This window comes from Equus przewalskii, chromosome 29 (assembly GCF_037783145.1).
Source record: "Equus przewalskii isolate Varuska chromosome 29, EquPr2, whole genome shotgun sequence".
NCBI lineage: Eukaryota > Metazoa > Chordata > Mammalia > Perissodactyla > Equidae > Equus > Equus przewalskii.
Genome location: NC_091859.1, coordinates 34,907,746 through 34,934,371, shown reverse-complemented (window position 1 = coordinate 34,934,371; position 26,626 = coordinate 34,907,746). Strand labels below are relative to the sequence as shown.

The window sequence follows — 26,626 nt, the reverse complement described above, 5'->3', positions numbered from 1 at the left end:
TGTGCCCGGCTGGACAGAACCAGAGAGAGAAGGGAGAAGGCATGAGCTCCGGAGTCACTGTCCTCAAGGAGTCACTCATTCGTTTATTCATTCATTTGTTCACTTGTTCGATTATTCATTCCACACGCAGTCCCAGGTGGCACCTCTGTGCCAGGCCAGGTGTGGACAATCAAAGAAAGAGCCGTTAGCCAGGTTGGAGGGCAGACATGGAAACTGGACCATAGGACAGTGTGGGAAGGTGCAGGGGAAAAGAGGAACTAAGGGGGATAAAAGCACTTTCAGTTCACGCCAATTGAGGATTAGCGCGTGCCGGGCATCATCTCCTCTGATCCCTTCAAAACCCCTTTGAGGTTTGTAGATGAGCATCTTCAAGTAACAGGTGAAGATGCTGGGGCTCGGAGCAGTTACAGGTGGGCGTTTGCATAGGGTCGCCGTGTCAGTCTGCTTGGGCTGCCGTAACGACATACCACAGACGGGGTGGCTCAGACAACAGACCACCTGTCTCATGGTCCTGGGGCCAGAAGTCCCACATCAAGGTGCCAGCCAATTCCATTCCTGGTGAGAGCTCTCTTCCTGGCATGTAGATGGCTGGCCGCCTTCTCACCGTGTCCGCTCACAGTGGAGAGAGAGTGAGAGACCTTGAGAGAGAAAGGACGTTCTGATGCCTCTTCTTATAAGGACGCTAATTCTATTGCATCAGGACCCCAGCTTTATGACCTCGTTTAATCTTATCTCCATAAGGCCCTGTCTCCAACACAGTTGCACTAGCGGTTAGGGTTTCAACATGTGAATTTTGGGGAGACACAATTCAGTCCATAGCACTCACGCTGCGAGCAGTAGGGGAGGGGGAGTCCAGCCCAGGTCCGTCTGGCTCTGGGCTCTCACCTGCTCTGGTCGTTGCAGCCACCTCCCCCTGCATCCCCCTGGGGGCGTCCGGGAAGGCTGCATGGAGGAACTTTGCATTGAGCTGGCAGTTAGAGGGTGCGTAGGAGTTCACAGGGAGACAAAGTAGGGTACAAGCACAACATTACAAAGTCAGTGAGGCTTAGAAAAAAGTGGCTATCTTGCTGTCCACGATTCTGGGAAGCTGGGCAATCTTGCGAAGAGTCACTTGCACAGAAACAGGCCTGGGCCAGCGTCGCTTCCTCTTTCTGCCCCTCCATTTCCTAACGACGTCAGCATAAATAGGAAGCGTGAGAGGCACTCTGCTCCCGGGAGACTCCAGCAGCAGGCTGGTCTGTCCAGCGCAGAGAGGTATGGCCCGGCTTTCGGGGGCAGGCTACGGGTGGGGCGGGGAGCGGGGGCCACGTGGGCAGCCTGGGATGGAAGGGCCAGGGAGGGCCTGGGGTTGAGTGGGCAGGGGAGCTCCAGGGTCTGGGGAGGTTAGGGCTTGGCCACTCAGCCAGGCATTGGAACTAGGGGGTGGAGGACAGAGCTCTGGACTCAGATATCTGTGCTGTCCCCTGGTTTGCCACTGAGATGTGACAGTGAGAATGTTCCCCCTCCACTTTGGGCTTCTGTCTCCCTATCTTTAGAATAGGGTATTAGACCTGACAGTCCCTGACACACGGCTTTAAAGGTGTATGTTTGTGTGTGTGAAGGTACGTGAGTACACATGAGGGGTGTGGGGGCAGAGGAAGAGGGATGCAGAAGGTGGTACCTGGAGATCTGCTCCATTCAGACTCAAAGCTCAGTGTGGCTCAGTAAGCTCAATTTAGGAGCTAAGCAGGGTTGTCTCTTGCCCAGATGACCTTGTCCAAGGGCATTGACTGTCCTTGAGCACCAATCATTCTTTTCCCCCCAAACATTGTATATTGACCTTGCACCCTCTAACTCTGCTAAATTCACTTGGTTCTAATAGCTTTTTTGGGTAGGTTCCTTAAGGTTTTCTGTGTACATGAGTATCATCTGTGAATAGAGGCAGTTTTATTTCTTCCTTACCAAAAGGCATGCATTTTACTTCTTTTTCTTGACTGATTGCGTTGGCTGAGACCTCCAGCAAATGTTGAATAGCAGTGGTGAGAGTGGACATTCTTGCCTTCTTACTGATCTTTGGGGGAAAGCAGTTGTAGCTTTTTCATAGATGTCTTTTATCGGGCTGAATAAATGCTTTCGTATTCCTACTTTACTGGCAGGTGTTTCGTTTTTCTTGTATCATAGATGGGTGTTGAATTTCGTCAAGTGCTTTTTCTGTGTATATTGAGATAATCATTTGCTTTTTCTCCTTTAGTCTGTTAATGTGCTAAATCACATTGACTGATTTTCAAATGTCAGACCAACTTTGCCTATCTGGTGTAAACCCCACATTATCCAATTGTCTTATCTTCCTTATATATTGTTCGATTCAACTTGATAATATTTTGTCATGGATTTTTATGTCTACATTCATGAGCAATATTGATCTGTAATTTTTTTTTCTTGTAGTGTCTTTGCTATAAGGGTATTAACGGCCTCATAAAATGAGTTGGGAAGTGTTCCCACCTCCAAGTTTGTGTAGAATTCGTATTATTCATTAGCACTCATTGGTGAAGCCACCTGGGTGTGGCATTTTCTTTGTGAGAAGGTTTTTAATTATAAAGTCAACATTTTAAACAGATACAGGCTTATCCAAAATTTCTAATACTTCTTGAGTTAGTTTGGACAATTTGTGTCTTTTAAGAATTTTTTCCATTTTATCTAAGTTGACAAAAACATGGGCATAAAGTTGCTCGTAATATTTTCTTATTATCACTTTAATGTCTGTAGAATCTGTAGTGATGCCTGCTTCTTTCCTGATACTGGTAATTTGCGTCTTCTCACTCTCTTTTTGTTTTTTCTTGATTAGCCTAGCTAGAGGTTTATAAATTTCATTGATTGAAAAAAGAAAATAGCATTTGAATTTTCTCTAATTATTCTTGTTTTCTATTTCATTGACTTCTCTTATTTTAATTATTTCCTCCTTTTACTTATTTGTGTTTAATTTATTCTTTTTTTCTTGCATCTTAAGTTGGCAGTTTAGATCATCAGTTTTATACCTTTCTTCTTCTCTGAGATAATCAATTAAAGCATAAAATTTTTCTCTAAATACTGTTTCTGCTGAGTCCCTTTTCACTTTTTTCAGTTCAAAATATTTCTGATGTTTCTTGTGACTTTTTCTTTGACCCAAGGCTTATTTAGGAAAATCTATTTTCCAAATATTTGGGGATTTTCCAGGTATTTATCTATAATTGTTAGTGACCTCTAATTTGAACAGAAGACACTATATATGATTTCAACTCTTTTAAATCTATTTAGTCTTGTTTCCTGACATAGAATATAATATATCTTGGTGAATGACCACGTGGACTTGAGAAGATTGTTTATTCTGTTGTTGCTGGTGAATATTCCACAAATGTCAATTAGGTCCAGTTGGTTGATAGTATTGTTTTAGTCTTTTCTATTCTTAGCAACTGTTTCACCAATTACTGAGAGAGGACTGTAGAAATATCCATCTATAATTCTAGATTTGTCTATTTCTCATTTCACTTTTTTCAATTTTTGCTTCATGTCCTTGAAGCTCCCTAGTGAAGTACATACTTATTTTAGTTTGTTACGTTTTCTTGATGAACTGACCCCTTTTGCATTATGAAATGTCCATCTTTGTCCCAGATAACAATCTTTGTTCTGCTGTATGTTGATATTAATATAGCCACACCAGCTTTCTTATGATCAGTATTTGCATAGTATCACGGTATAGCTTTTCCTATCACTGTACTTTTAACCTTTCTGTGACTTTGAAGTGGTTTCTTAAAGACATCATTTTGTTGGGTCTTGTTTGTCTAAATCTGTATATCCAGTCTCATAATCTGTGCCTTTTAATTGTAGTGTTTGTGCCATTTACACTTATAATTGTCATAGCTATGGTTGTTTTTAAGGCTATCATCTTGCTGTTTTTCTTCTACTTGTCCTATATGTATTTTATTCCTTTCTTCCTCTTTTCTTGCATTCTTTGGCTTTAATTGAACTTCTTTTAGGGTTATATTTTATCTCCTTTATTGGCTTGCTTTATTTAAAAAATTTTTTTTAGTAACTACTCTAAAATAGTATTTCTCAACTGAAGCGATTTTGCCCCTTAGGGGACATTTAGTAATGTCTGGACAGATTTTTGGTTGTCACAACTGGCAGAAGAATGGAATGCTACTGGCATCCAGTGGGCAGAGGTCACAGATGATAGTAAGCATCCTGCAATGCACAGGACAGCCCTGCACAATAGAGAAACCCTGCTGTACATGTTCAATGGGCAGCTATAATTTATCATAGTTTAGCTTCAAATTATATTTTACGATTTCACATGTAATGTAAGAATTTACATCAGAATATTTCCACTTCCTCCTTTTGCCTCTGAGCTATTGCTGTCACATTTTTACTTCCATAATATTATAAGCCCTATGATGCCTTGCTGTGATTTTTGCTTTAAATAATCAATGATCTTTTAAATTAAAAAGGAGAAAAAATAGTTTATATTTACCCATATTTATCATTTTTGGTGCTCTATCTCTTTATGTAGATTCACATTTCCATCTAGAATCATTTTGCCTCATCCTAAAGAGCTTCCTTTAACATTTCTCATAGTGTAGGTCTGTTGGCAATGATTCCCTCAGCCTTGGTTTGTCTGAAATGTCTTCATTTCACCTTTGTTGTCAAAAGATATTTTCACTGGATATAGAATTCTAGGTTGGCAGGGTTTTTTTTTCACTAGTACCTTTAATATTTCCTTCATTGTCCTGTGGTTGTCATAGATTTTGATGAGAAGTCGGCTATCAGCCTTACTTTTGTTACTATGTATGCAATGTCTTTTTTCTCTGGCTGCCTTGAAGATTTTCCTTTCATCACTGGTTTTCAACAGTTTAACTACTTGCTACTCATTAGTTAGCAAGTTCTTTCATTTTTTTCTAATTTTTTTTAAGTTATACATCTTACTTTGTACATACAGAAGAGCACAAAAGCTTACAGTTACCATTTCAGAAAAATAATAAAATGAACACGTGGCTACGCATCACTCACGTTAAGAAATGTATTCCTCCCACAAATATGCATTGCGAATTGTTCTAAGTAATGAGATGCATCAGTGAAAAGAGAAGACAAAAAAATGTTTGCCCTTCTGGAACATGGGGGGAGAGAAAGATGATGGAAAGAAATGGAGCTAACGGAGAGGGAGAAATAACAAACACAAAAAATAAGTGTTGTATAGTGTGTTAGAAAATAATGTGTGCTCTACTGGGTAAGGAACACCAGGGTTTGGAGGAGGGAGGAGGAGGGTCGAGGTATGTCTCACTGAGCAAAGAATTGAAGGAGGTGAGGCAATTAGGCACGTGGATATTGAAGGGAAGAATGTCCCAGTCAGAGGGAACAGCCAGAGCAAAGACTCTAAGGGAAGAGCATGCCTGGAGCGTTTGAGGAACGCTCAGGAGGCCAGTAGGGCTGGAGCACAGTGACCTAGGAGGGGAACAGCAGGAAAGGAGACAAAGAAGAAATAGGGGGCAGATTTTGTAAGCCGTTGGAAGGACTCTGCTTGTATGCTCCCTGTAATGGGAGAATCAGTGCCTAGTTTTTATCAGAGGATTGACATCTGTTTATGGCTTCTGTCTTGTGAATAGATGGTGAGGGGAGGTGAGGATGGGAACAGGAAAATCTGTTAGGAGGCTTTCCCACAATTCCAGATGAGATATGATGATGACTTGGACCAACGGGTTGCCAGTAGGGATGGAAGAAAGTGGTTGTTGGCATGGGCGAGATCCTGGTCAGAGTAGACAGAACGGGTGGATGGGGCTTGGGGATGCTGAATGCAGACAACTCTGAGGGAGTTTACTGAAAAGAAGGGAAGAGAAATAAGGTGCAAGATGGCGGGAGAAAGTGGGACCAAGAAAAAGTGTTTTTTAAAGATGGAAGAAATTACAGCACTGGTGTAAGCTGATGGAAGTAATCCAGTAGAGAGGCCCAAACTGATGCTATCGGAGAGAGAAGGAGGGGGGATTTCTGGAGCCGTGTCCTTGAGGAGGCAAGCATGGGTGGATCCTGTGCAGTAGTTGGGGGGGTGGCTTTGGACAGGAGGATGGAGAGTCCATTGGTGGCAACAGGCAAGGGCACAGAGTGTGTGGGTCATGAGACGTCTGCAGATGCTGGTGATGAGAGCCTGTGGGGCTTTCTGATCAGTTTTCCCAGGGAGGGAGAAAGCAGGTGGAGGCTGAGAGTGAGAATGGGTGCAGTGGAACTGGAGGTGTAAGGGGAGAGGAGCAGGTGTGAAACCACCTCCCGGGAGATGGGAAGAGCAAGTGGACCAGGGCAGCGTCGGGTGGGGGGTCTGGCAACACGTCTGGATCACTGTCAAGGATTTAAAGCAAGACCAGTTGATGTGGTTTATTTCGGCTGTGCAGGGACAGCTAAGTGGAGAGTTGGAGTCAGCCACAAAGTTGTGGTTTGCCAAGATGGAGAGACAGAGGTGGGAGGGCGTTGAGGACAGATACTTATCAATTTCTGTACCCGGAAACCCTGCTTCCTCCTTGCAAACCCCATCTCCATCACGTCCTCCTTCCTACCACCTTTCCCAGGCAGGAGATAACTGCTGTGCCGAATTCTTTGTTAATCTTTCCCTGGTTTTTCCTTAAAGGGCTGCCTTTAAAGAAATGTATTGCTAAACAAGAAATTATTAATCGAATTCTGGAAAACTGGGATGTAATCACAGACCTGGCTGGTAAGGGAAGGACAGTATTCCCACTGTCCGACAGAGGCTCCCAGGAGAAGGAAGCCAGACAGAGTCTCTGGGTCAGGGACCAGCTCCAGCTCCCCCAGGGTTTATAGGAGCCCTCGTGGGGCAGCTGGTCCCCACGTGGTTGTCCCAGAGCCTGGGTGCGGGTGTGAGTTTTGTAGGTTTCAGAAATTTTGAGGAAGAAGAGAAGCTGAGACGCCTGACTCTGCTCTGCTTGTAACAGATCAGGGAAGGCCAGCGGCTCAGCCTCCTGCAGGGGAGAGGGAGCGCCCGGGCGACGTGGGAGGGGGAGCAAGCACACGGAGTCATGGTGTTGGCTGAGTGGGGCCCAGGCTGTGCTTGTGTGTCCTCGAGACCTAGGAGACGAAAGGCTCCGTGTGAAGGAGCTGGATCCCCAAAGCCCACCCACCCAAAACACGTGTCAACCCCGCAGCTGACTCTTCGAACACGCAGTGCTCACACCAACACCGGGGTGACTGGTAGAAAGCTGCGGCTGAAGGGACCACCTGGGTCCACAGGAGGAGACCCTCATCCAGGGTCCCAGCGGGGGCAGCAGCAGGGCCGGGGGCCAGGCCTCCTACTCCCCTCCCGTCAAGGCCTTCACCCCCTCACCCCCTCACCCCAGTCATGTTCATGCAGAAGAGAACGGTGGGGGCCTCAGCCTGTCCCATCTCTTTCTCCAGTCCCTGGGGGAGAACAGCAGTGGGTGGAGGACAAGAGCTGCTGAGATAGGCCTGGCCTCCGGGACAGCGAGGACCCTCAACCCCACCCACAGCCAGAACCCACCGGTGCCAGCCCCCTATTCATCTGAAGCTGACACAGACATGGCGCTGACCCGGGAGCTGCTCCCTGTCGCCCTGCTGGCTCTGTGCTGGGGGCTCAGCGTGGCAGGGGCCCAAGGTGAGACCGATGCTCCCTGCCCTGGTCTGACCCCTCCCCACTGCTGGGCCGCTGTCCTGAGGAAGCTCCCACACCCCAGCAGCTCCCATCTTCCCTCCCTCCCCCCTCCCTCCGCCCTCCCTTGCCTCGTTTCTTCTCTCTCTCTGATCTTCCCTGGCGTCTCCCTCTTCCTCCTCCCACACTCCTGCTCATTCCTCTCTGGCCTCCTGTAAACTCCATCTCCACTTGCATCCCTTCTCTGCCCACATTTCTCAGTGTGGCATTTGACGCCTCTAACCTCCAGGCCAGCGGTTCCAGTCTTTTCTCTGCCCCTCCTCCCCCACCAGACACTCTGCTGCTCTGACGACGACCTTGACCGGCTCCCATCTCTGCACCTTTGCTCCTGGGGGATCCTTGGTCTGGGGGTCTCTCCCTGCTTTGGCCCCAGCATCCTCCTCCTGCCTGGAGGCCCAGCTGGGACGCTCCTTGGGCTCCCGAGGCCCGCGAACCCTCCTCCCCGGGGGCTCCCAGAGAACTTGGCTTCTCTGATAACCGCCGGAGCCACAGTCCCTTCTCCCACCATCAGGCCCGGCAGCTGGCCAGGAGACCAGGGTGGGGAGGTCAGGGAAGGGCTCTGCCACGCTGCCTCTTAGAGGGGCTTTTGTGCCTCTCCTCCCAGGCTGCCCCGAGGGTCAGGGCAGGGCCTGTGCCTGACGCACGTCCCGTCCTGGGGTGGGACGGAGACCTGGTCCAGGAGCAGGACGCAGCTGGGGCTCAGGGAACGCTCTGTGATCGACCAGAATATTCTGTTTCTCTCCAGACAGCAGGGTCCGCAATCAGGACCCTCACACACACAAAGCCCCCGGCCCCGCCCAGGGCCCCTGGGTTCTCTGCCTCGCTGCCGGGAGCCTTGACAGGACTCTGGGGGACCCCCCAGCGCCAGGCGCCCGGGAGGGGCAGGGAAGGGTGGTGGCTAGGACACCTGGAGGGGAGAAGTGTGACCCCTTCCTGTGTCCCCCTGGGCAGGGACCGTCCCGCTGCAGACCCTGAGCTGCCACAACGACTACACCAGCCGCATCGTCTGCAGGTGGGCGGACGCGCGGGACGCCCCGCGGTTCCTCAACGTGACTCTGCACCGCAGGCTGAACGAGTGAGCGACGCCCCGGGGGCCCGGGGGCAGGGAGGGGCCCCACCACGTGGGGCTGTGCTGGGTGGGGGGCAGAGAACAGAGGAGGGGAGGCACCGCCTGGGAGCTCCTCCTCCGGCGGGCGGCCTGCCAGGCCCAGGTGCTGGTGTCTGATGTCGGGGTTTCCCGGAAAAGCCGTCTACACTAATGTGGTTGATGATGGTGATGGTGACAGTCTCATTTCATCACAAATTAACGAAACCGCCCCACGGAGCGTGTCTCAATCCACTGTCACTGTGAGGCAGGCAGGGCCAGGATGTGCCGCCCGGTTCACAGAGGAGGAGGCTGAGGCCCTGGAGGTGAGGTCCCTCCCCCAGCCACATGGTGGGCGAGCGGCCGAGCGGGACCAGTGCCCTGTGTCTGGCCTGCGGGGTGGGCTCTGTGTCTCCCCGAGGCCCGGCCACCTCCAGGGTGTGGGTCTGCTCCTCTCTCCTCACGTGGTCTCCTGGGCACATGCTGTGTGGGAGGGATCCTCACACCATTCCGGGTTTGGGGAGAGTCTCGCTCACCATAACAGAGACCATTAAACAGCCAGCGTCACAGGGCACCCCCCAGAGCCGGCTCCTCAAACCCCCAGCATCGCCCCTCAGCTCTCTCTCCTGCTCTCCCGGGAGCCTCCATGCTCCTTCTCCACTCTCCTGAGTCCCTGCTCCACCTTCCCCCCTCCGCTGTGACCCCTCCTCCTGCCCTGAGACCACAGACACCCCCAAAGGAGAAGCTCCCGGGCTCCTTCCATGTTCACCGGGCCCCCCATATCGGCCTGCCTCCCTGGATCTGGCTGTAGGATTTCCTGTCCCTGTCCCTTCTGAGGCCTCAGCTGGGGTCCCATCTGGTCTTGCTGCTCAAGGACATTGCTGCCACCCTGGTGCCCACTCTCACTGTGTGGTGGATGGGCCTTCCCCTGGGATCATCTCCAATCACTGAGCCCACGGCCCCGACTGGCTTACAGATGCCGCCCAGGGCTGCAGGTCCTAGTGCCTCTTGACCCCCTCCTCTGGCCGGGCCTGTCCTCTGCTTCCCTTTGCATCAACACTACACTACCTTCTCCCATGTACCTCCCCTGAGCCCACTCTGATTAAGGATGTCACCCCCACACTGGCAGCCAGCTTCTCTGTCAAGATCACCTGTGACCTCGTGTGGCTGAACCTGAAGGTCATTCTCTGTCTTCTTTACTTGACCCGTCAGCCTCACCTGGCACAGGTGAGCCCAGTGTTCTCCACTCGACCTGTAGGACCGTCCCATCCCAGGTGGGCCCCGTGCCTCTCCAGCCTCCGGAGCTCTTTTGCTGGCTCACCCCGGTACCCGACCCTACACCGTGGGATGCTCCAGGGCTCATGCCGCCTGCTCACGCCGCCCTCCCTGACCCCCCCATTTCAAGTTGCACCCTAGCCCCCCCTTCCCCGCGGTGCTGTTGACGTTAGGTCTTCTCTGTTTGAAACATGACATATTTTATTCACATGTCCCGTGTGTCTCCCTCCACCAGGATGTGGCTCCGGGGGCAGGGATTTCTGTGTGTTTTGGTCAATGGCCCTGGACAAACTCTCGCACGTGGTAACACTCAGTAACGTCTGTGAACGACTGATTCTTCTTCACTTGAGGCTGACCCGTGTCCTCTCCTGGCAGGGACCCCCCACAGCCAGTGGCCTGCCGTCTCAGTGATGACACGTCCTGGTTAGATGACTCTTGTCTCAGCTGTGTGCCCAGAAGTTGCGTCATTCCCTACAAGTTTTTCGCCCTTGCTGACAGAGACTACTTCTCATTCCGACCAGACAGGCCTCTGGGTGCCCAGCTCAACATCAATCTGGCCCAGCATGGTGAGGCCTGGGGGCCCTGGCCAGGGGTGGTCCCTGTGTGGACGGTGGGCCCTACGGGTGGCTGGATGGCAGGAGGCGGGCCAGGGAGCGAGCGTCTTCCAGGGGTGGAGACCCTGGCTCGGGGTTGGATTTGGTCTCCTGGGGGAAGAGTAGGTGGTCTCCTTGTGATGGGGGCGTTGGAGCAGGTACAGCGTGAGGGTCCTGGTCAGAGGCGCCTGCCTCACCTCACCCTGGCTGCTCCACCGCCTGCCAGGACACTGCCTGCCAGCACTGAAGGCGTCCCTTCCAGAACATTCCTTCCTATGCAGTCATAAACTATATCCTGAAAACTCTCCCATTAACATGATTTCATCCAGTCTCTACAACAACCCATTGTATAGATGAGGCACTTGAGACCCAGAGGGACGACATGACTTTTCCAGAGTGCCCCCACTGGGCAGTCCTGACAGCGATGGGTCAGACGTGCCAAGCGCTTCCTGCACTGCAGAGACGGAGGTCACCACCTGGTGGCCCTCGCTGAGTGGCCCCAATGTGTGCGCCACGTGTGTACAGCGGCCCATGAAAGCCAATGGTCTTGAGTGGGTGTCGGCGATCATTTTATATAATTAGATTTTATTTGACAATAAATTAGAAAGAAATATAACCGACTCTTCAAACTGGTGCATGCAAGGTAACAATTTCTTAGAATGAGGCTAAATTAAAAAGACGAGTCATATAAAAGTTACGTTGACACGGCAAAAACCACATGTGTTGACACGGTCAAAACCACATACGTTCCTGGCCTTTAGGAGACACTGCTGGTTCTCACGGAACCCTCAAAACAATACCAGATTAGTTGCTATTGTTGTTGCTATTTGACTGGTGATGAGACGGAGGGAGGGAAGTGAACACCCACAGCCTCTCAGCGGCTGGTGGCAGAGCTGAGATTCAAACCCAGGAAGGTCTTAATTTAGCGCCCGAGGTCACCAACCCTGGGCCACCCTGCTGTCCTTGCAGGTGTCAGAGGGGAGGGGGCTCGGCCGCTGTTTCCGGCCTTTCTTCATCCCGGCAGCACGAAGCTGTTCCCTAGAAGAGGGGACGGGCGAGGCCGTGGTGCGTTCATTTCAAACAATGTCTCAAAATGTGTGTTGGATGGTGAGAAAGAGGACGCTCCAGCTGGAGCTCAGGTACAGGCTGGAGAGGCCAGAAGCACCAGGTGTCCTCTTGAGTGATGGCTCACTGAAGGCGGGTGTGTGCCGCGTGCTGAAGGGCAAGGAGCCCTTGGGGGCTCAGGACGGGCTTTGCAGATGAAGAGCTTCCCAGGGAGATCTGAAGGGTGGGGGGAGGAGAGAGCAGGAAGAGCGCTTCCGGCAGAGGAAACGGAGGGTGCGAAGGCTGGGTGAGCCTGGAGGGTAAGGCAGGTTGGAAAAGCGCTAATAACTGTGTCCCGGGAGCATCAGGGTCAAGAAGTCTGGACAGCGGGAGGAAGGAGAGGGGAGATGCTTCTGTGCCCTGCAAAGAGGTTAGAGGTCACCCTCTCTCCAGAGATCAGCTAACTTCTGCATGGTGCTGGATCGGAAGAAATTTAGGCTTTGCAGCCAGATGGTCTCAGCTGCAAATCCTCAACTCTGCCGTTGTAACGTGAGAGCAGCTGTAGAAAACACGTAAACGTGTCAGCTGTGTTCTGATAAAACTTTAGTTTGCACACAATTTTGAATTTCATTTAGTTTTGACGCGTGGCAAGATATTTTTCTGATAAAAAGAATTGTGACAAAATGTAAAAATCCATCCTCAGCTTCAGGCCACACAACAAGCTGTGGGCCAGATTTGTCCCTCGGCCGTGATTTACCCAACCCTGCTCCAGAGGGTAGTGTGGGAGCCAGTGAGGGAGCGTCCCATGGTCCGATGAGTGAGGAAGCCCGGAGAGGCGAGGGCTACGAGGGTATGGGTCCAGGGTGGGAAGTGAGAGCCAGGCTGGATGAGTGAGCCCATGAAGCAGTGTGAAGATTCACCCTGGAGGGAAAGGATGAGGTACAGCCCGGATGAAGGGAAGTTGGAGGAGCAAAGCATAGTTAGGGAAGAGAATCCATTCATTCACTGATGTCCCACCACTGGGCATCTACATTTGCCAAGAGAGCACCGAGCAGCAGGGCAGCATCCTTGTCCCCATGGAGCTTACAGTCTGGAAACCAAGGAAGGCTTCATGGTGGAGGAGACCTGCACAATTTAGGAAGGGGGGAGCATTGCCTTCTGGAACATACCGTGAATCAGCCAGTGGAGCCTGGAAGTCTGCTGGGACTCCTGGCCGGGTAACAGAGTCGAGCTGGGGTGAATGCCTCTCTGCGGGGAGGGGCTCATTACAGCTCCCGGACAGAAGGGGTCAGGGGGTCCACACTGTGCGATTCCACGGACCTCCTGTGCCACCTGTCTAGAGTCACTCTCCTCGGGCCCCATCCGCACAGTGACCCTGCAGAGGCGGCAGCTGCAGCTTACTCACTGCTGGGCCCCAGGGTGCCGCACACGTTCTGACGGGGAACAATCCCAATAATAGTGACAGTGGCCTTGCGAGCAGCTCTGTTGTCCTGCGAGCTGTACCGCGTGCAGACACACCAGCGTCGCTGTGTGACACCCCTACCCTGGAACGTGGACGCTCTCCCGTTCACACAGGCGTATGGAGGTCCACGGAATTCTCTCTGATCTGTGCTCACCCGGCCGGCAGGTTCAGGCTGACGTTTAAGCCCTGGGCTCTTTGGCCCCACGGCCCGTGGTCTCTCTGCGATGAGTCTCATGGTGGCCGCTGAGAGCCGGGCATGAGCGAAGGAGGGAGTGAGTGAGGGACTGTCTCCCCTCCCAGGGGACGAGGCCCAGCCCCGGGACCTCCAGTGCTTCTTCGATGGGGCCGCCGCGCTCAGCTGCTCCTGGGAAGTGAGGACCGAGGTGGCCAGCTCGGTCTCCTTCGCCCTCTTCTACAGGTCCAGCCCTGATGCGGGGTGAGTGCCCCCTCCTCCGTCCCCTCCCCTCCTCTGGCTGTGCCCTCTCCAGGCCTCCTCCTGGGTTTGGGGGCCCCAGCAGCAGCCTCAGCTCATCCCGAGGTCTCGTCTCCCCCGTGGTCCCCGCCTCCCCCCATCCTCACCTCTGCTGTGGTCCTCAGGGAGAAGCAGTGCTCCCCAGTGCTGCAGGACCAGCCCGGCAGCCCCTACATCCTGCACCGATGCCAGATCCCCGTGCCCGACCCCAGGACCCACAGCCAGTACCTCGTCTCTGTTCGGCCAAAGGAGGAAGAGAAATTTATCAAGAGCTCAGAGAACAGTGAGTTTGCCCCCAGCCTTCTGTGCGAGGGTCTTGGGACAGCTCTGTCTTATTGTGTAACCCAAGTAAACTCAGGGCTCCTCACGGCCCAGTCTCCACGTGCGTCGCTTTTAACACAATGCAGTCCAGCAATGCAAACTGAAGTCATTCTAATCGTTATTTGAAGTTCTCAGAAAATACGTAAGTGATGCAGTTGATAACATGCCAGAACAATTCTGAAAATACTCCCCCCATTACTTCTGCTCTGTGTTCTCTTCTCAGCCTGCAGTGTCTGGACCTCTTAGCCCCCCGACTTGGTCCTAATTGCCCTCTGCACGTCACCCCTCAGATGTCTGTGGTCATTCCACCCCTCCTATGCTCCAAGGTGGACGCTCCCTTGTCCGTCCCATCTGCTGTTCCGCTTTCCCCACCATCTCTCTAAATGATGAGTCTGTTTTTCACTTGTCCAAGCCAGAGACCTTGGGATCACAGCTTTCTCTCAAATGCCACGTCCAGTCCACCAGCAAATTCTGCCATCTGTACCTTTGAAATGCACCTAGAATAGGCCCATCTGTTTACCACCTCGCCTTGGTACAAGCCACCATCTCTCTGGATCCCGGATCCTCACCCCTGGCTCCTCCCAGCCCCCCCTCTTACCTCCTAGCCTTCCCTTCAGCGTCTTCCCAATCCAGCAGCCTGTGGGACTCTCTTAACACATTATCAAATTGTGCCCCTCCTCTACCCGAAAACTTCCAAATCCTTCCATCCTGCACAGAGCAGCAGCCGAAGTCCCTGTCACAGACCTCCTCCCCTGTCCCGGCCCCAGGGCCTCCTCTGTGTTGGTGACAATCTCTTGCACCCTCCTGCCTCAGGGCCTTTGCAACTGTTGTTTCCTCTGCTGGGAAGCTTTGTTCTCTCAGGTCATCAGGACTTCCTTCCTTATCTCCTTCAGGCTTTTGTCCAATATCGCAGTCTCTGTGAAGCCTTCTTGGAAAATCGTATTCAACACAGCTCTCCCACCTGGAAATCATGATGCACCCTCTTGTCTCACTTCCCTTTCCCACAGGACTTACCACCACCCAACACGCGTTTATCCAGTGTGTCCACTTCCTGAGGGCAGGGGCTTGCTCTGGTTACTGCTTTCTTCCTGTGCCCACGTTAGCAGCGCAAGACAGACAGCAGGCCCTCAAAGTGTGTTGACCAATGTCCAAACATTCCAGAAAGTACAGGCCTTCCCCCATCTGCTGTCTGCTCTCTGTCCTTTGTCCCCCTCTTCCTCCAGGGTCCTCCCTCGCTCCTCTACCTGCCGTGGGTCTTCCTGGGATGGGGGTGGGGAGGAAGGGGTGAGGCTGGCGGTGGGGACGAGGGGGATGGAAGGAAGGCGTTTCTCCTTCTTGAGGCCTTTGAAGGAAAACGCGGATAAAAAATAACAATGTAGGTAAATATGATATTATTATTATCGTTCTTATTGTCTCTGCCGTCCGTTGAAGGCCCCAAAGAGAAGAGAGCTCTCACACTTGCGTCGCACTTTAATGTTACAGAGTGTTCCGTGCTGTGTCCTTTTAATTGTGAGGGCCGAGCCTCTGGGCACTGGGTCAGGCAGCGGGTCTGCCGGACAGACCCAGGCTGGAGTCTCCGGGTCGCCCCTAGATTGGCGGCCTCGCTAATGCCCGGTGTCTGTCCCCGTAAACGGGGGCTCCAGTCACACAAGAAAGAAGGCGATCAGCCTTGGAGCCCAGGTCTGACTCTGGAGGCTGCCTCCTTCTCCATTCGGAGATCCTGCCTGGCCACCCCTCACCCTTCCAGAAAAATCCTGGAGCATTTCCTGCTGCAAAGAACTGGAAGTCTTTCTGTTTCTGCACGGCCTGAAGCCTGAGAGAGCTCCGACCTGAGACGAATGAGGCCAGCCCTGCAGAGGAAGGCCGCTCTGTCCTGTCGGACCCGGTGCACAAGCTCCTTCCCCTCTGAGCCCAGCAGTCCCCGTGACAGCCCGCTGGTCAGTGGGCAGAAAGCCCACTCTTAGCCCACTCACATTCGCCCTTCTCTCCCGTGACCCTCACACCTGACTTGAGGGGAGGCAGCAGAGCAATGGTGACCGTGGTCTTTGTTTCACAGTGGAGGAAGCTGAGGCTCAGAGATGGGAGGCAACTGGATGAAGTCACACAGCAAGTGCAGAGCCCTGGCTAGAATCTTCCGCTTCTGTGTTAGTTTCCGGTTCTTGCTGCAACAAATGACCACAAACATAGTGGCTTAAACAACACACACTTTCTCTGACAGTCCTGGAGGCAAGAAGACGACAGTTGGTCTCACTGGGCTAAAGTCAAGGTGCTGGAGGCCTGCACGCCCTCGGGGGCCCTGGGGCAGAATCCATTTCTGGGCCTTTTCCAGCTTCTAGAGCTGCACTAGCTGGCCCTGGTGTCGAGTGGTTAGAATTCAGCGCTCACCACCACGGCCCGGGTTCATTTCCGGTCGGGACCACACCACCCGTCTGTCGGTGGTCATACTGTGGCGGCTGTGTGTTGCTGTGATGCTGAAAGCTATGCCACCAGTATTTCAAATACCAGCAGGGCCACCCATGGTGGACAGGTTTCAGCAGAGCTTCCAGACTAAGACAGACTAGGAAGAAGGACCTGGCCCCCACTTCCAAAAAATTGGCCGTGAAAACCCTGTGAGTGGCAGCGGAGCACCATCTGATACAGTGCAGGAGGCTGAGAGGATGGCGCAGAAAGACCGGGCAGGGTTCTGCTCTGCTGTCCACAGGGTCAGTGGGAGTGGAATGGACTCGACAGCACTGATGACACGGTGGCATCTTCAAATCTCTTCCTGCTTCTGCCTCTCTGCCTTCTCTTTGTAGTCAGACCTCCCTCCTGCGTTCCTCTGATCAGAACCCCTGTGATTACGTTGAGGGCCCACCTGGATAATCCAGGATGATGTCCCCATCACAAGGTCCATTTTGCTGTGTAAGGTAACAAGCTCCGGGGGCAGGACCCGGATTCCGTAGGGGCTGCTGTTCAGCTTCCACAACCTCTCATCATGGCACGTCCTGAGGGTCACCCTGAGGGGGAGTGGACACAGGGCCACCCGAAAAGCCTGACCTGTGTCCAGGACTAATGAGGGGACACGTGTCCTCAGTGAGTGCCTCTGAGTTCCCTCCTGAGAGTCTGCACTGCATCCCATCTCAGGAGGACAGGCGCCCGTTCTGTGCCCAGCAAACCCATGTGGGCAGCAGCAAGGACAGGCTGGAGTCATGGGGGAGAGAGGTCCTTTCCGGGGCCAGGCGCTCGGCCTTCTCTCCTTTTGAAGGTGGCGTAAAGGCAAGTGTCTGGGAGAGACGCTCTCAGAGCGATGACTCCAAATCCGCCAGGTTAATTCAGAGTAAAAGGCCCAAGAGGGCCAAACTTGGGACTTCCACCAGCACGAGTAACCAGGAACCCAGCCACGGCGCCACTGCCCAACAGACAGTAGTTTACCTCAGCACCTCCCGGGGTAGGGCTGCCCAGCCGAGGAAAGATGCTGATGCCCCACTCGGGGCACAGAGACCCCGAGACAGGTGGGACCAGGGTCCTGGGCCAGTGGAGGAGTCACCAGTGACCAGCATGGAAGACAAGGAATGTTCGATCGGAGGGATATTAGGAATAATCTTCCCTAAAAGTGTCCCTCCCTCCAGTCCAGATGGCGCCCCCGACACTCAACGTGACCAGGAGCAAAGACGGCTATGTCCTGCTCTGGAAAGCGGAGGAAATGATGTACAAACACATAGGCCACACCTTCCAGGTCCAGTACAAGAAAGACACAGCCTCATGGGAGGTGAGGGCCTGGGCCCCGGGAGGGGCTGGTGTGGGGAAGGGGCTGGGAGACAACACACAGGAGGGCGACACCTGCCAGGTGCCTGGCTCCCAGCAGGTGACCCGCAAGAGGAAGCCACTGGGACTTGGTGTCATGACCCCAGGTGGTCAGCAGGTCACCGTCCCATCCCTTGGTGAAGGAACTGAGGCTCCCGGAGGTCATGTGACTTGGCCAAAACTAACACAGCCGACTCAGAATTGCAAAGGGGGCATAGACGCCAGGGTGGGGAGGGTGGAGGGACAGCTGCATGAAGGGTTTGCCAAAGTCATAAAGGGGACAGTTCTTCAGAGGAATCTCACCTGGACTCAGACGTGCAGCTGGTAGAGCAGAGCAGCTTCTGTGGAGTCAGGCAGGGCCCCGGCCGGGGCTCCGTCTCCTGCCCCCACCCCCAGGCAGCCCTCGGGGCTGTGTCCACAACCTGGGGCTCCACAGAGCCCAGATCAGAAACCTGGCAGCCAGCCCCAGCCATTTAGTCTGAAAGTGGGAAACTGAGGCCAGGAGGGGTGGGTCAGTGGTGGAGCTGGGAGTGGGCCTGGGCTCCTGAGCCCCGTTCTCAGAGCCCAGAGTCCAGGCATCCTGCATCGCTTCCTGGGGAGGCCAAGTGGGTGCAGGCTGCCCCGGAGGAGCTGGGAGGTTGAGGGGTCTCCAGGTGGGTGGACGTGTGACTCCTCGGGGTTTCTGGGCCTCAGTGTTGTCACGTGTCACAGGGTGCGTTGCGGGAGATGCAGCCCGGTCCTGGACAGTGCTGTCCCCCGTGGGGCTGGGCTGGTCCTCCACGGTGGGAGTGACCTGGGGATGTGGCTCCAGCTGGGGACTGGCACCTGGCAGGCAGGCTGGGGTGCTGGGACAGGAGGGGCGGGCTGCTGGGCACCTGCCTCACCTCGGCCTGCCTGCTCACACACCTGCACCCACAGGACAGCAAGACAGCGTCGCTCCAGAACGCCCACAGCATGTCCCTGCCATGGCTGGAGCCCTCCACCAAGTACCAGGCGAGAGTGAGGGTCAAGCCCACCCCCGGGAGCTACAATGGGATCTGGAGCGAGTGGAGTGAGGAGCGCTCCTGGGGCACTGAGTGGGGTAGGTCTCCCCGGCCACCTCTCCCCCCCACCCCTGGTGCAGCCCAGCTGGGCAGAGGACAGGAGTGATACGGACACAGAGATGTGACCCGGCCCCACCCAAGCATCCTTCCCTACCACCTGTCACTAGTCATTGGAAAGGGACGCCTGGTGAGCAACACAGGCTTCAGGTGAGGTCCTGAGAGGCAGAGAAGAGCAGGTTTCCCCATCACTCCTCCCTCAGACCAGACCTTAGCCCTCTAATAATATGGCCCACAGTTTCATTCGCTGTTATGGCAGCCACTGACCCAGTGACCTCTCAGCCTGAGTTCCTGTTGCCATGGCAGCAAACAGCAGGAGCCGCAGACTGAGGCCTGGGACCAGAGGTTCCGGTCTGATTTCTTCATCTTCCCCACTTCCCTGCTCTGGCTGCTTTTGTTTCTCCCTCACATTTCCCCACAGGGGCCACCCGGAGACAAGGCAGGACTAGGTCCCCGAGGTGGCTGAGGAGAGGATGGAGGAGGTGGGGAGCAGGCACCCCAGTCCCAGGCAGCCCGAACATGGGAGGAGCCCCAGGGAGAGGGCCACAGTCAAGAGGAAAGGAGGGCTGGACATCGGGCCCCGGGGAAGGAGAGCCGGGGAAGTCCTCCATGATTGTCATAGGCTGCAGTTATTGTCCTCCCCACAGCACATCCTGCTACTGGAAAGGCTCTCCCCACGGTGTCCTCCCCAGCACTTGAACGTTGCGCGGGGTGCAAACCAACACCCTCTTCTTGTTTGTGTCCGTCCTCCTGCCCCTTTTGCACCCCCCTGAAGCCCTGAGCATAGGGACCCCTGAGCCTGCACAGACCGGGTTAGGGCCCTGAGCATCCACCTCCTGAGCCTCCAGCCTCTCCCTCCCGAGATGCTAACGCTCCTTTTCCCCACTTCCCGCCCGGAAGAGCTGTCCGTGTGGGTCCTGGCACTCATCCTGGTCTTCGCCACCCTCGTCTTGCTCCCAGCCCTGCGCTTCTGCGGTGTCTATGGCTACAGGTAAGGGGACTCCATGATGGGGGTGCAGTCCCCAGGTCCCCAGGGGCTGCCAGGCACCCACAGCCGGCTCCCTCCTGTCCCTGCCCTGCCATCCACTCCCTGAGGGCCATGGACAAATCCCAGCCTCTCCCTGAGCCTCAGTTTCCCCTCTGAGCTTGGGGAGCATGAGCATGGCCCAGCGCTCCACAGGCCTCTGGCAGCTGTGACCTCCCCACTGTCTTTCCAGGCTGAACCAGAAGTGGGAGGAGAAAATCCCCGACCCCAGCAAGAGCCACCTGTTCCAGGTAGGAGCTGCCTGGGAGGGTGGCTGGGTGGGCGGGGCTCCTCTGCACCTGGCCCCTGCCCCAGGCCAGGTCCTCCTCCCCTGCCTGTGGGCTTGAGGGCTGGGGCCTGGGCAGCCAGGGAAGGGGCGGGGAAGCTGCAAGAGCCGGGCCAGCACCTGCCAGTTCATCCCTGCCGTCCCGGGCCCTGCAGATGCCCAAGGGCCCTGCCCCCGGGGCTCCCAAGGACCAGGGGAGAGCTGAGTACATGGGGACAACAGGAGTGCAGGGTGGGCTCAGGGAGCAGCTAGTTCTACTGGGGATGGGCGGGGTCATGGAGACACGTGGCTTCCTGGAGGACAGGATGTCAGAGCTGAGCTCTGAGGGTCCGGGGTGGTGCCAGGTGGGAAAGGCCGCTGCAGGCAGAAGGTATGTGAGGCTGGAGACAGGAGCCCTGCAGGAAGGGCAGTGGGCTGGGCAGTGAGGCTGGGGCCACCACGGGAGGCTGCGATGACCTCGGGGTGGGCGCCCACACGATGGTGAAATGGCCCTCCGGTCAGGAAGGCGTGGCCGGCTCTGCCCCTGGAGGGGCCCTGGCCAGTGTGGGTGACAAGGGGTGAGGGTGGAGGCAGCATCACCCAGATCAGCAGACTCGAGGGAACTGGGGCCCCCGCCTTGGATGCAGAGGACCCAGGGAAGTCCCAGTCCTCTCTGGCCTCCCCTTCCTGGTGTCACAGGCCCAGGCTGGGCCTGACCAGGCTGAGATTCCTCCCATGTCTGGGGGCTCACTGAGGCCTCTGTCACCCCCTGGCCCTCCCCCCACCGTTGGTTTCTCAAAGGCCCCCACAGCCACAGACACCAATGTCCTTTCTCTTCCCAGAACGGGAGTGCCGGGCTGCGTCTCCCAGACAGCACGTGGACCCTCAGCAGCAGGAGCTCCCCACCCCAGGGGCCGTGGGGCGGCCGCTTCCCTGAGCTGGAGAGGTGAGTGTCTGGGCGTGGGATCCCTGGAGGGGAAGGGGGACACCATCATGCACATCGAGGGCTCAGAGGAGGCAGCCTCGCGCCTGTGGCCCCTGAGGAGAGATCCTTGGAGGCTGGTGTGCACGACAGCAAGAGGCGCCCCAGCTGGACAGCGGGAAGAACCTCCTGATTCCCGGGTCAGGGAGGGACCTCAGACTTGACCCGGGGCGGGAGACTGGAGCAGATGGCTTCTCCCTGCCCTCCTGCCTTGACCTCTGGGGGTGGCCGAGGGGATGCCGACCCTCATGGCATCAGCATGCTGCCCCCAGCTCACCACTGACCCTCAGGAGAGGTGACTACATGCCAGGGAAGCAGGAAGGAGGGAATGACCGAGCAAACACAGGCTCGCAGTGCCCGGGGCCCTGACGCTGGGGCTGTCAAGGAGCAGAGGGTGCGAGGGTCACCATGGCAGAGGACACCCTGAGCAGGAGCACAGGAGCTGGCAGGCGGGGTCGACGGGGACACTGAAGGGATGTCCAGCATCCCCTCTGGGCCTGCCCCTGTCCTCGCCCTGCCCTGTGCTCCCTGTGAGTCAGGGTGTCTGCCCCCACCCCGAGCCTGTACTGGGCCTGAGGTATCTGCTCAGGGTGGTCCCCACATCTCTTCACCTGTTCTCCCCACAGGGTGTCCCCCATAGACTGTGGGCACAGCGAGGTGTCACCTGTCACCACAAAGGACCCTAAAGATGCCCAGGACTCACCATCTGAGCCTGACACGACTCTGGCCCCCTCAGACCTGCCAGCCGAGCGGCCCTGCAGCCCCCAGCTGGGCCTGGCTGCCCCCTCGGGCAGGCCTGAGAGCCGGGTTTCTGGCTTCGACTTCAGTGTTCCCTACCTGGGGCCACCCCACAGCCGCTCCCTGCCTGACATGATGGGCCTGCTGGTGGCCCCACAGATGGACATGAAGCAGAGGCCGCTGCCTTCAGGATCCCTGGAGTACCTGTGTCTGCCTGCAGGCAGGCAGGTGCAGCTGGTCCCGCTGTCCCAGGCGATGGGACAGGGCCGGGCCCAGGATTTGGAGAAGAAGCCGAGCCCTAGGGCTGAGGGGAGCCCCTCCCTGGAGTCCCGGGCAGACCCCGTCCCTCCCGCACCTGGGCTGATGGTGGGCGGTCAGGGTCCAAAGGACAGCCCCGCAGCTCTGCCCACTGCCTCTGGGGGTCCTGCAGACAGCAGCGTGGCCTTTGGTTATGTCACCACGGCCAACCTGACCTTCACCCCACCCGCAAGGGCCCCATCTGTCTCCCAGGCTCCCCGTCTGGGGCTCCCCTCAGACCAGAACCACAGCGTCTGTCCTGGACTGGCTGGTGGGCCCCCTGGAGCCCCGGCCCCCATGAAGCCAGAGTTTGAGGGCTATGTGGAGCTCCCCCCGACCATAGGCCAGATCCCCAAGTCCCCTCTGTTCAGTCCTGCTCCTCCTGCCACCAGCAGCCCTGTCCTGAGCCTGGGGGAGCCCCGGGCAGATGCTGCCCCAGTCTCCCCACATCCCAAGGGCCTCCTGGTCCTGCAGCAGGTGGGCGACTACTGCCTCCCCTTCAGCTTTGGTGCCTGCCCACTCCCCCTCCAGGCAAGCCCTCCACTCGTGGAAGAGGGACCTCCGACTAAGATCCCCTGGCCCAATGCCCTGGCCCGGCCAAGTGTGAAGGACCCGGTGTCACTGCTGGAAAGGCATCAAGCCACTGCCGGACCCACCATCACCCGGGGGTGACAACAGGCCTGGAGAGGTGCGGCCGTACCCTGCCTCAGCTGAGCCTCTGGGTCCTGCCTTTCTCCTTGTTCCACCCCTTGGCTCCTTCCCCTGAATTTTCTGTGTATCCAGAGGAGCCCACAGTGGTGAGAGCAGCGGTTCTCAAACTTTCTCGCGCCCCAGCATCACTGCAGAGCTTGTGAAACCCAAAGGTTTTGATTCAGTAGGTCCTGGGAGAGATCTGTGAGTTTGTCTTCCTGCCATCCCAGGTGATGCCGATGGTGGTGATCCGGGGACCGCACCCTGAGGACCCCCTTGTGTAGCAGAAAGCGCTAACACAGCAATTTCCCTCTGCCCACCACTCACGCTGGACCCTCGAGCATCTCTTGAATGATGCAGGTGCGATTGTCGTTCATCGCCCACATCTGCATTGTCTAATTATTGTGTAGTGGGCAGGGATTGCTCGTAATCAAGAGTTTTGATTCTTTGTTACCTTTTTATAGCTGACTTTTAATTTTATTGTATTGCGGCAGGAAATGTAAAATTCCTACTCTGGAATTTCTTTGAAGTTTTCCCTGTAGCTAAGTAGATCCACTTTTATATATAAATTCCCTAGGAATAAGAGAAGAAAGCAAGAAAGGATCATCTCTCTTTATGTATTACATACATGTTATGTTATATTATATGTTATACACTTACAAATATACATAGTCACCTGTATAGTCTCACTTGTTAATTATTGTTTTATGTAAGTTGTTTCCAGAGGCAGCAGACAGAAGAGGACAGCAGGCCTGATTCTACAGTGAGACAGTCTGAGTTCAAACCCCAGCTCAGCTACTTACTACCTTTACATGAATTCTCAACCTTCTCCATGCCTCTGCTTTCTCATCTGTAAAATGGAGTGATAACCGTCAGCTCTTACATAATTTCTCTCATTCATTCACAAATATTTATCGAATGTCTGCTGTGTGCCTTGTACCGGGCCAGCTCCATGACTCCTTGCAAATATTTATTTTATTAAGTGATCTGCCAAATAGGAGACAAGTGTGTTGAATTTGCCAACTGGGATTTCGGTTTTATCAAATTCTCTTATATGTATAAGGATTTGCCTTACGGATTGCCCTGTGCTGTTCAGTTTAAAAAGGTTTGTGATCATTATATCGTCAAGGATTGCTATTTTTTGCTGTTGTAAATATCCTTCTTTCTCCTATTTAATACTCTCGGCCCTAAATTTTGTTTAATCTGATATTAACACTACCACCTGCATTTTATTGTTGTTATTGTCATTAGCATTTGTCTAAGTATATCTTTTCCATCCCAGTATTTTCAACTTTCGAGTCCTGTCTTTGAGGGGGTGTGTCTTGAAAACAGGCGAGAGCTGTGTTCAAAAACATCCACTCCGGTCTGAGGATCCTTGTCTTCATGGCTGCTTGCTTTTCTTGTGATAGCAAATAGATATTTGCTTTTTTGTTTTATTTCTTCTTTTTCACTTTCCTTGCTTTTGATACATTAATACACTTTAAAAAATATTGGGTTTATTTACACAGGTAACACATAAACATAAAAAATTCAATTTGAAAGTTTGTAGAATAAAGATGTCTCAATTCCATCCCCTCCCCAGAGGAAGCCCTCTCGTGGGTTGCTGTGTGTTCTCGAAAAGTGTTCCTGTTGCATTTATAAACGGGAGCTTAGATTGACTACTTCCCTCTCCCCTCTACAAAATGTGGTCCTACTCAGCGGATTGTTCTGGGCCTTGGTTTTTTCAGTTACTGTATCTTGGAGATCTTTCCACAATAGTCAGTCTTTTCAATGACTACACAGTCTCCCACCAGATGGGCGTGCCGTGGCTCTTCCATCCCAGGCAGTAACGAAGGGAGCGTATTGTTGCCCTTCGCATGGTTTCTTTTTCTGGAAGGCAAACAACATGGCAATAAACATCCATGTACCTATATTTTAGGGCATATTTCCCAAATAATGTTAGACACAAAATCACGAGGTCAAAAGGTGTGCATTTTTCGCTTTGCTTCATATTGTCTGAAAAACGATTTCCCACCAAAATGGTGTCTCGCCATTTTGATCTTTACGTGGTCAAGAGTACGAGAAGACGAGCCACAGACTGGGAGAAAACCTTTGAAAAAGACCCATCTGATAAAGGGCTATTATCCAAAATATTCAAAGAACTGTTATAATTCAACAACAAGAAAACGGACAACCCAATTGAAAGACGGACAAAAGAGCTGAACGGACACCTCACAGAAGAAGTTGTGCAGATGGTAAACGGCCACACGAAAGGATGCCCCACGTCATCTGTCATTAGGGAATGACAAGCTAAAACAGCAGTGAGACCCCGCTACACACCTATCAGGATGGCCCAAATCCAGAACACCGACAACACCAAGTGCTGGCGAGGACGTGGAGCAGCAGGAATGCTCACTCACGGCGGGCAGGAACGCAAAATGGTGCAGCCACTTTGGAAGACGGTTTGGCAGTTTCTCACAAACTAAACATACTCCTACCATATGATCCAGCAACCTCACTTCTTGGTGTTTGCCCAAAGGAGTTGAAAACTGATGTCCACACAAAAACCTGCACACAGATGTTTATAGCCACTTTATTCTTAATCACCCAAATTGGAAGCCACCAAGACATCCTTTAGTAGATGAACGGATGTGAAAGACTCAGACACGCCTCAGCTCCCCCCTCAGGAGAGGACCAGCCACCCAGCTGCTGGTAGCCTCCAACTTTGCCTCCTTCCTTCTTCTCAGGGCGCCCCCAGCCAATGGCCGAGCCCACAAGGGCCCCGGGGCCTGGCCATTTCTGCCCACCGTGGGATCTTCCTAACAGGCAATTTTTGCTTCGAGCTTCCCATGGGCTGGCAGGTGTTTCGCCAGGTCTGGAAGGTCTGACGGTTCCTCCTGACCAGCTTTGCTTTCTCCTCTTTCCTTTCATCCCCTGTAAGTCCTCTGCATGTCCCTCCATCTCAGGGACGGCTTCCTGGAGGCCTCACACTGTGACACTTCCTTATCATCACCCGCTACGTGCATGGCTCTGGGCTGGGTTCTCAGGGGCATACAGGTGAGGGAGACATCGTTCTAAATACAAGGTCTCTCGGGACTTCAATGAATGAGAACGTTCATCCTTATTATTTAGCTCCCAGAGAAATACAAATATTTTTCATGGGCACCTCTGGCTCAACCTCCCCCCACCACAGAAGCAGTTCCGTTTATGGATTTTTCTGTCTTTCCAAGCAACGTGGATCATCTCGTGTCCATGTGTGGATCTTCAGGGGAAAGCCTTTGCTTTCGAGGGCAGGCTCTGAACACAGGGCCAGGGCTCGAATCCTGACTCTGCCACACACCCGCTGGTTGACCCGGGGTAAGCTACGTAACCTCTCTGTGCCTTAGTTTCCTCACTTACAAAAAAGGAGATAAAGATAGTACCTGCCTCAGAGAGTTGTGCAGATTAAATGAGTTGATCCCACTAAATCAGTTGAGCAGGGCCTGCCAGGAATAAGCTCTCGACAAACCGCAGCTATTTTTATGGGGACCTCAGTTTCTCACGTGGTTCTCCAGTCTCATTAGAGATCAAACACAGGACGCCCAATGAAATTTGAATTTCCAATAACAGTGAATGATTTTTTTAGAGTGGGTGGGCCCCTTATACTCGCCCTGGCGCTGTCTTTCTCCTCCCCTCCCTCCCTCCTGGCTTGTCCTAGGAGCCCACCCGCTTCTCGCTCTGTGAGGCACAGTTTTCCTCTTCTCGTCTCGACTGTCCCCAAACTCGCTGTGTGCCTCAAAGACCAAAGGCCCTTTTGCTTAAAAGAATTCATCCTCCTCGAGGCAGCTGTGGTTTCCGAT

General features: G+C 54.0%; 1 protein-coding gene across 7 annotated transcripts; it reads left to right on the top strand.

Moving 5' to 3' along the window:
• Positions 1 to 1,161: 1,161 nt before the first annotated feature.
• On the top strand, positions 1,162 to 24,244 carry LOC103544407 (cytokine receptor common subunit beta-like). Of its 7 annotated transcripts, XR_011534834.1 has the most exons (15): positions 1,169 to 1,254; positions 7,408 to 7,624; positions 8,630 to 8,753; positions 10,413 to 10,603; positions 11,600 to 11,695; positions 13,437 to 13,572; positions 13,734 to 13,891; positions 17,538 to 17,677; positions 18,631 to 18,793; positions 19,713 to 19,803; positions 20,030 to 20,087; positions 20,944 to 21,047; positions 21,710 to 22,806; positions 23,039 to 23,168; positions 23,523 to 23,927. XR_011534834.1 is itself a non-coding variant. In XM_070600624.1 (14 exons), exons 2-13 carry the CDS (start codon positions 7,549 to 7,551, stop codon positions 22,788 to 22,790), a joined length of 2,418 nt encoding a protein of 805 aa, XP_070456725.1. In that variant the 5' UTR covers positions 1,169 to 1,254; positions 7,408 to 7,548; the 3' UTR covers positions 22,791 to 22,806; positions 23,039 to 23,927. The 7 variants fall into 7 exon arrangements, 5 of the variants coding, with proteins under 5 accessions (XP_070456726.1, XP_070456725.1, XP_070456728.1 ...); XR_011534836.1 differs by lacking the exon at positions 11,600 to 11,695 and having other exon boundaries at positions 23,523 to 24,244; XM_070600624.1 differs by having other exon boundaries at positions 23,039 to 23,927.
• Positions 24,245 to 26,626: the final 2,382 nt, after the last annotated feature.

What these genes read in the sequence shown, in the direction of transcription:
- LOC103544407 (XM_070600624.1), top strand. Translation starts at nt 7,549, where the DNA reads ATGGCGCTGACCCGGGAGCTGCTCCCTGTCGCCCTGCTGGCTCTGTGC. An exon ending in CATCAATCTGGCCCAGCATG is followed by an intron (nt 10,604 to 11,599) that starts GTGAGGCCTGGG and finishes CTGTCCTTGCAG; the next exon opens with GTGTCAGAGGGGAGGGGGCT. An exon ending in AGGGGACGGGCGAGGCCGTG is followed by an intron (nt 11,696 to 13,436) that starts GTGCGTTCATTT and finishes CTCCCCTCCCAG; the next exon opens with GGGACGAGGCCCAGCCCCGG.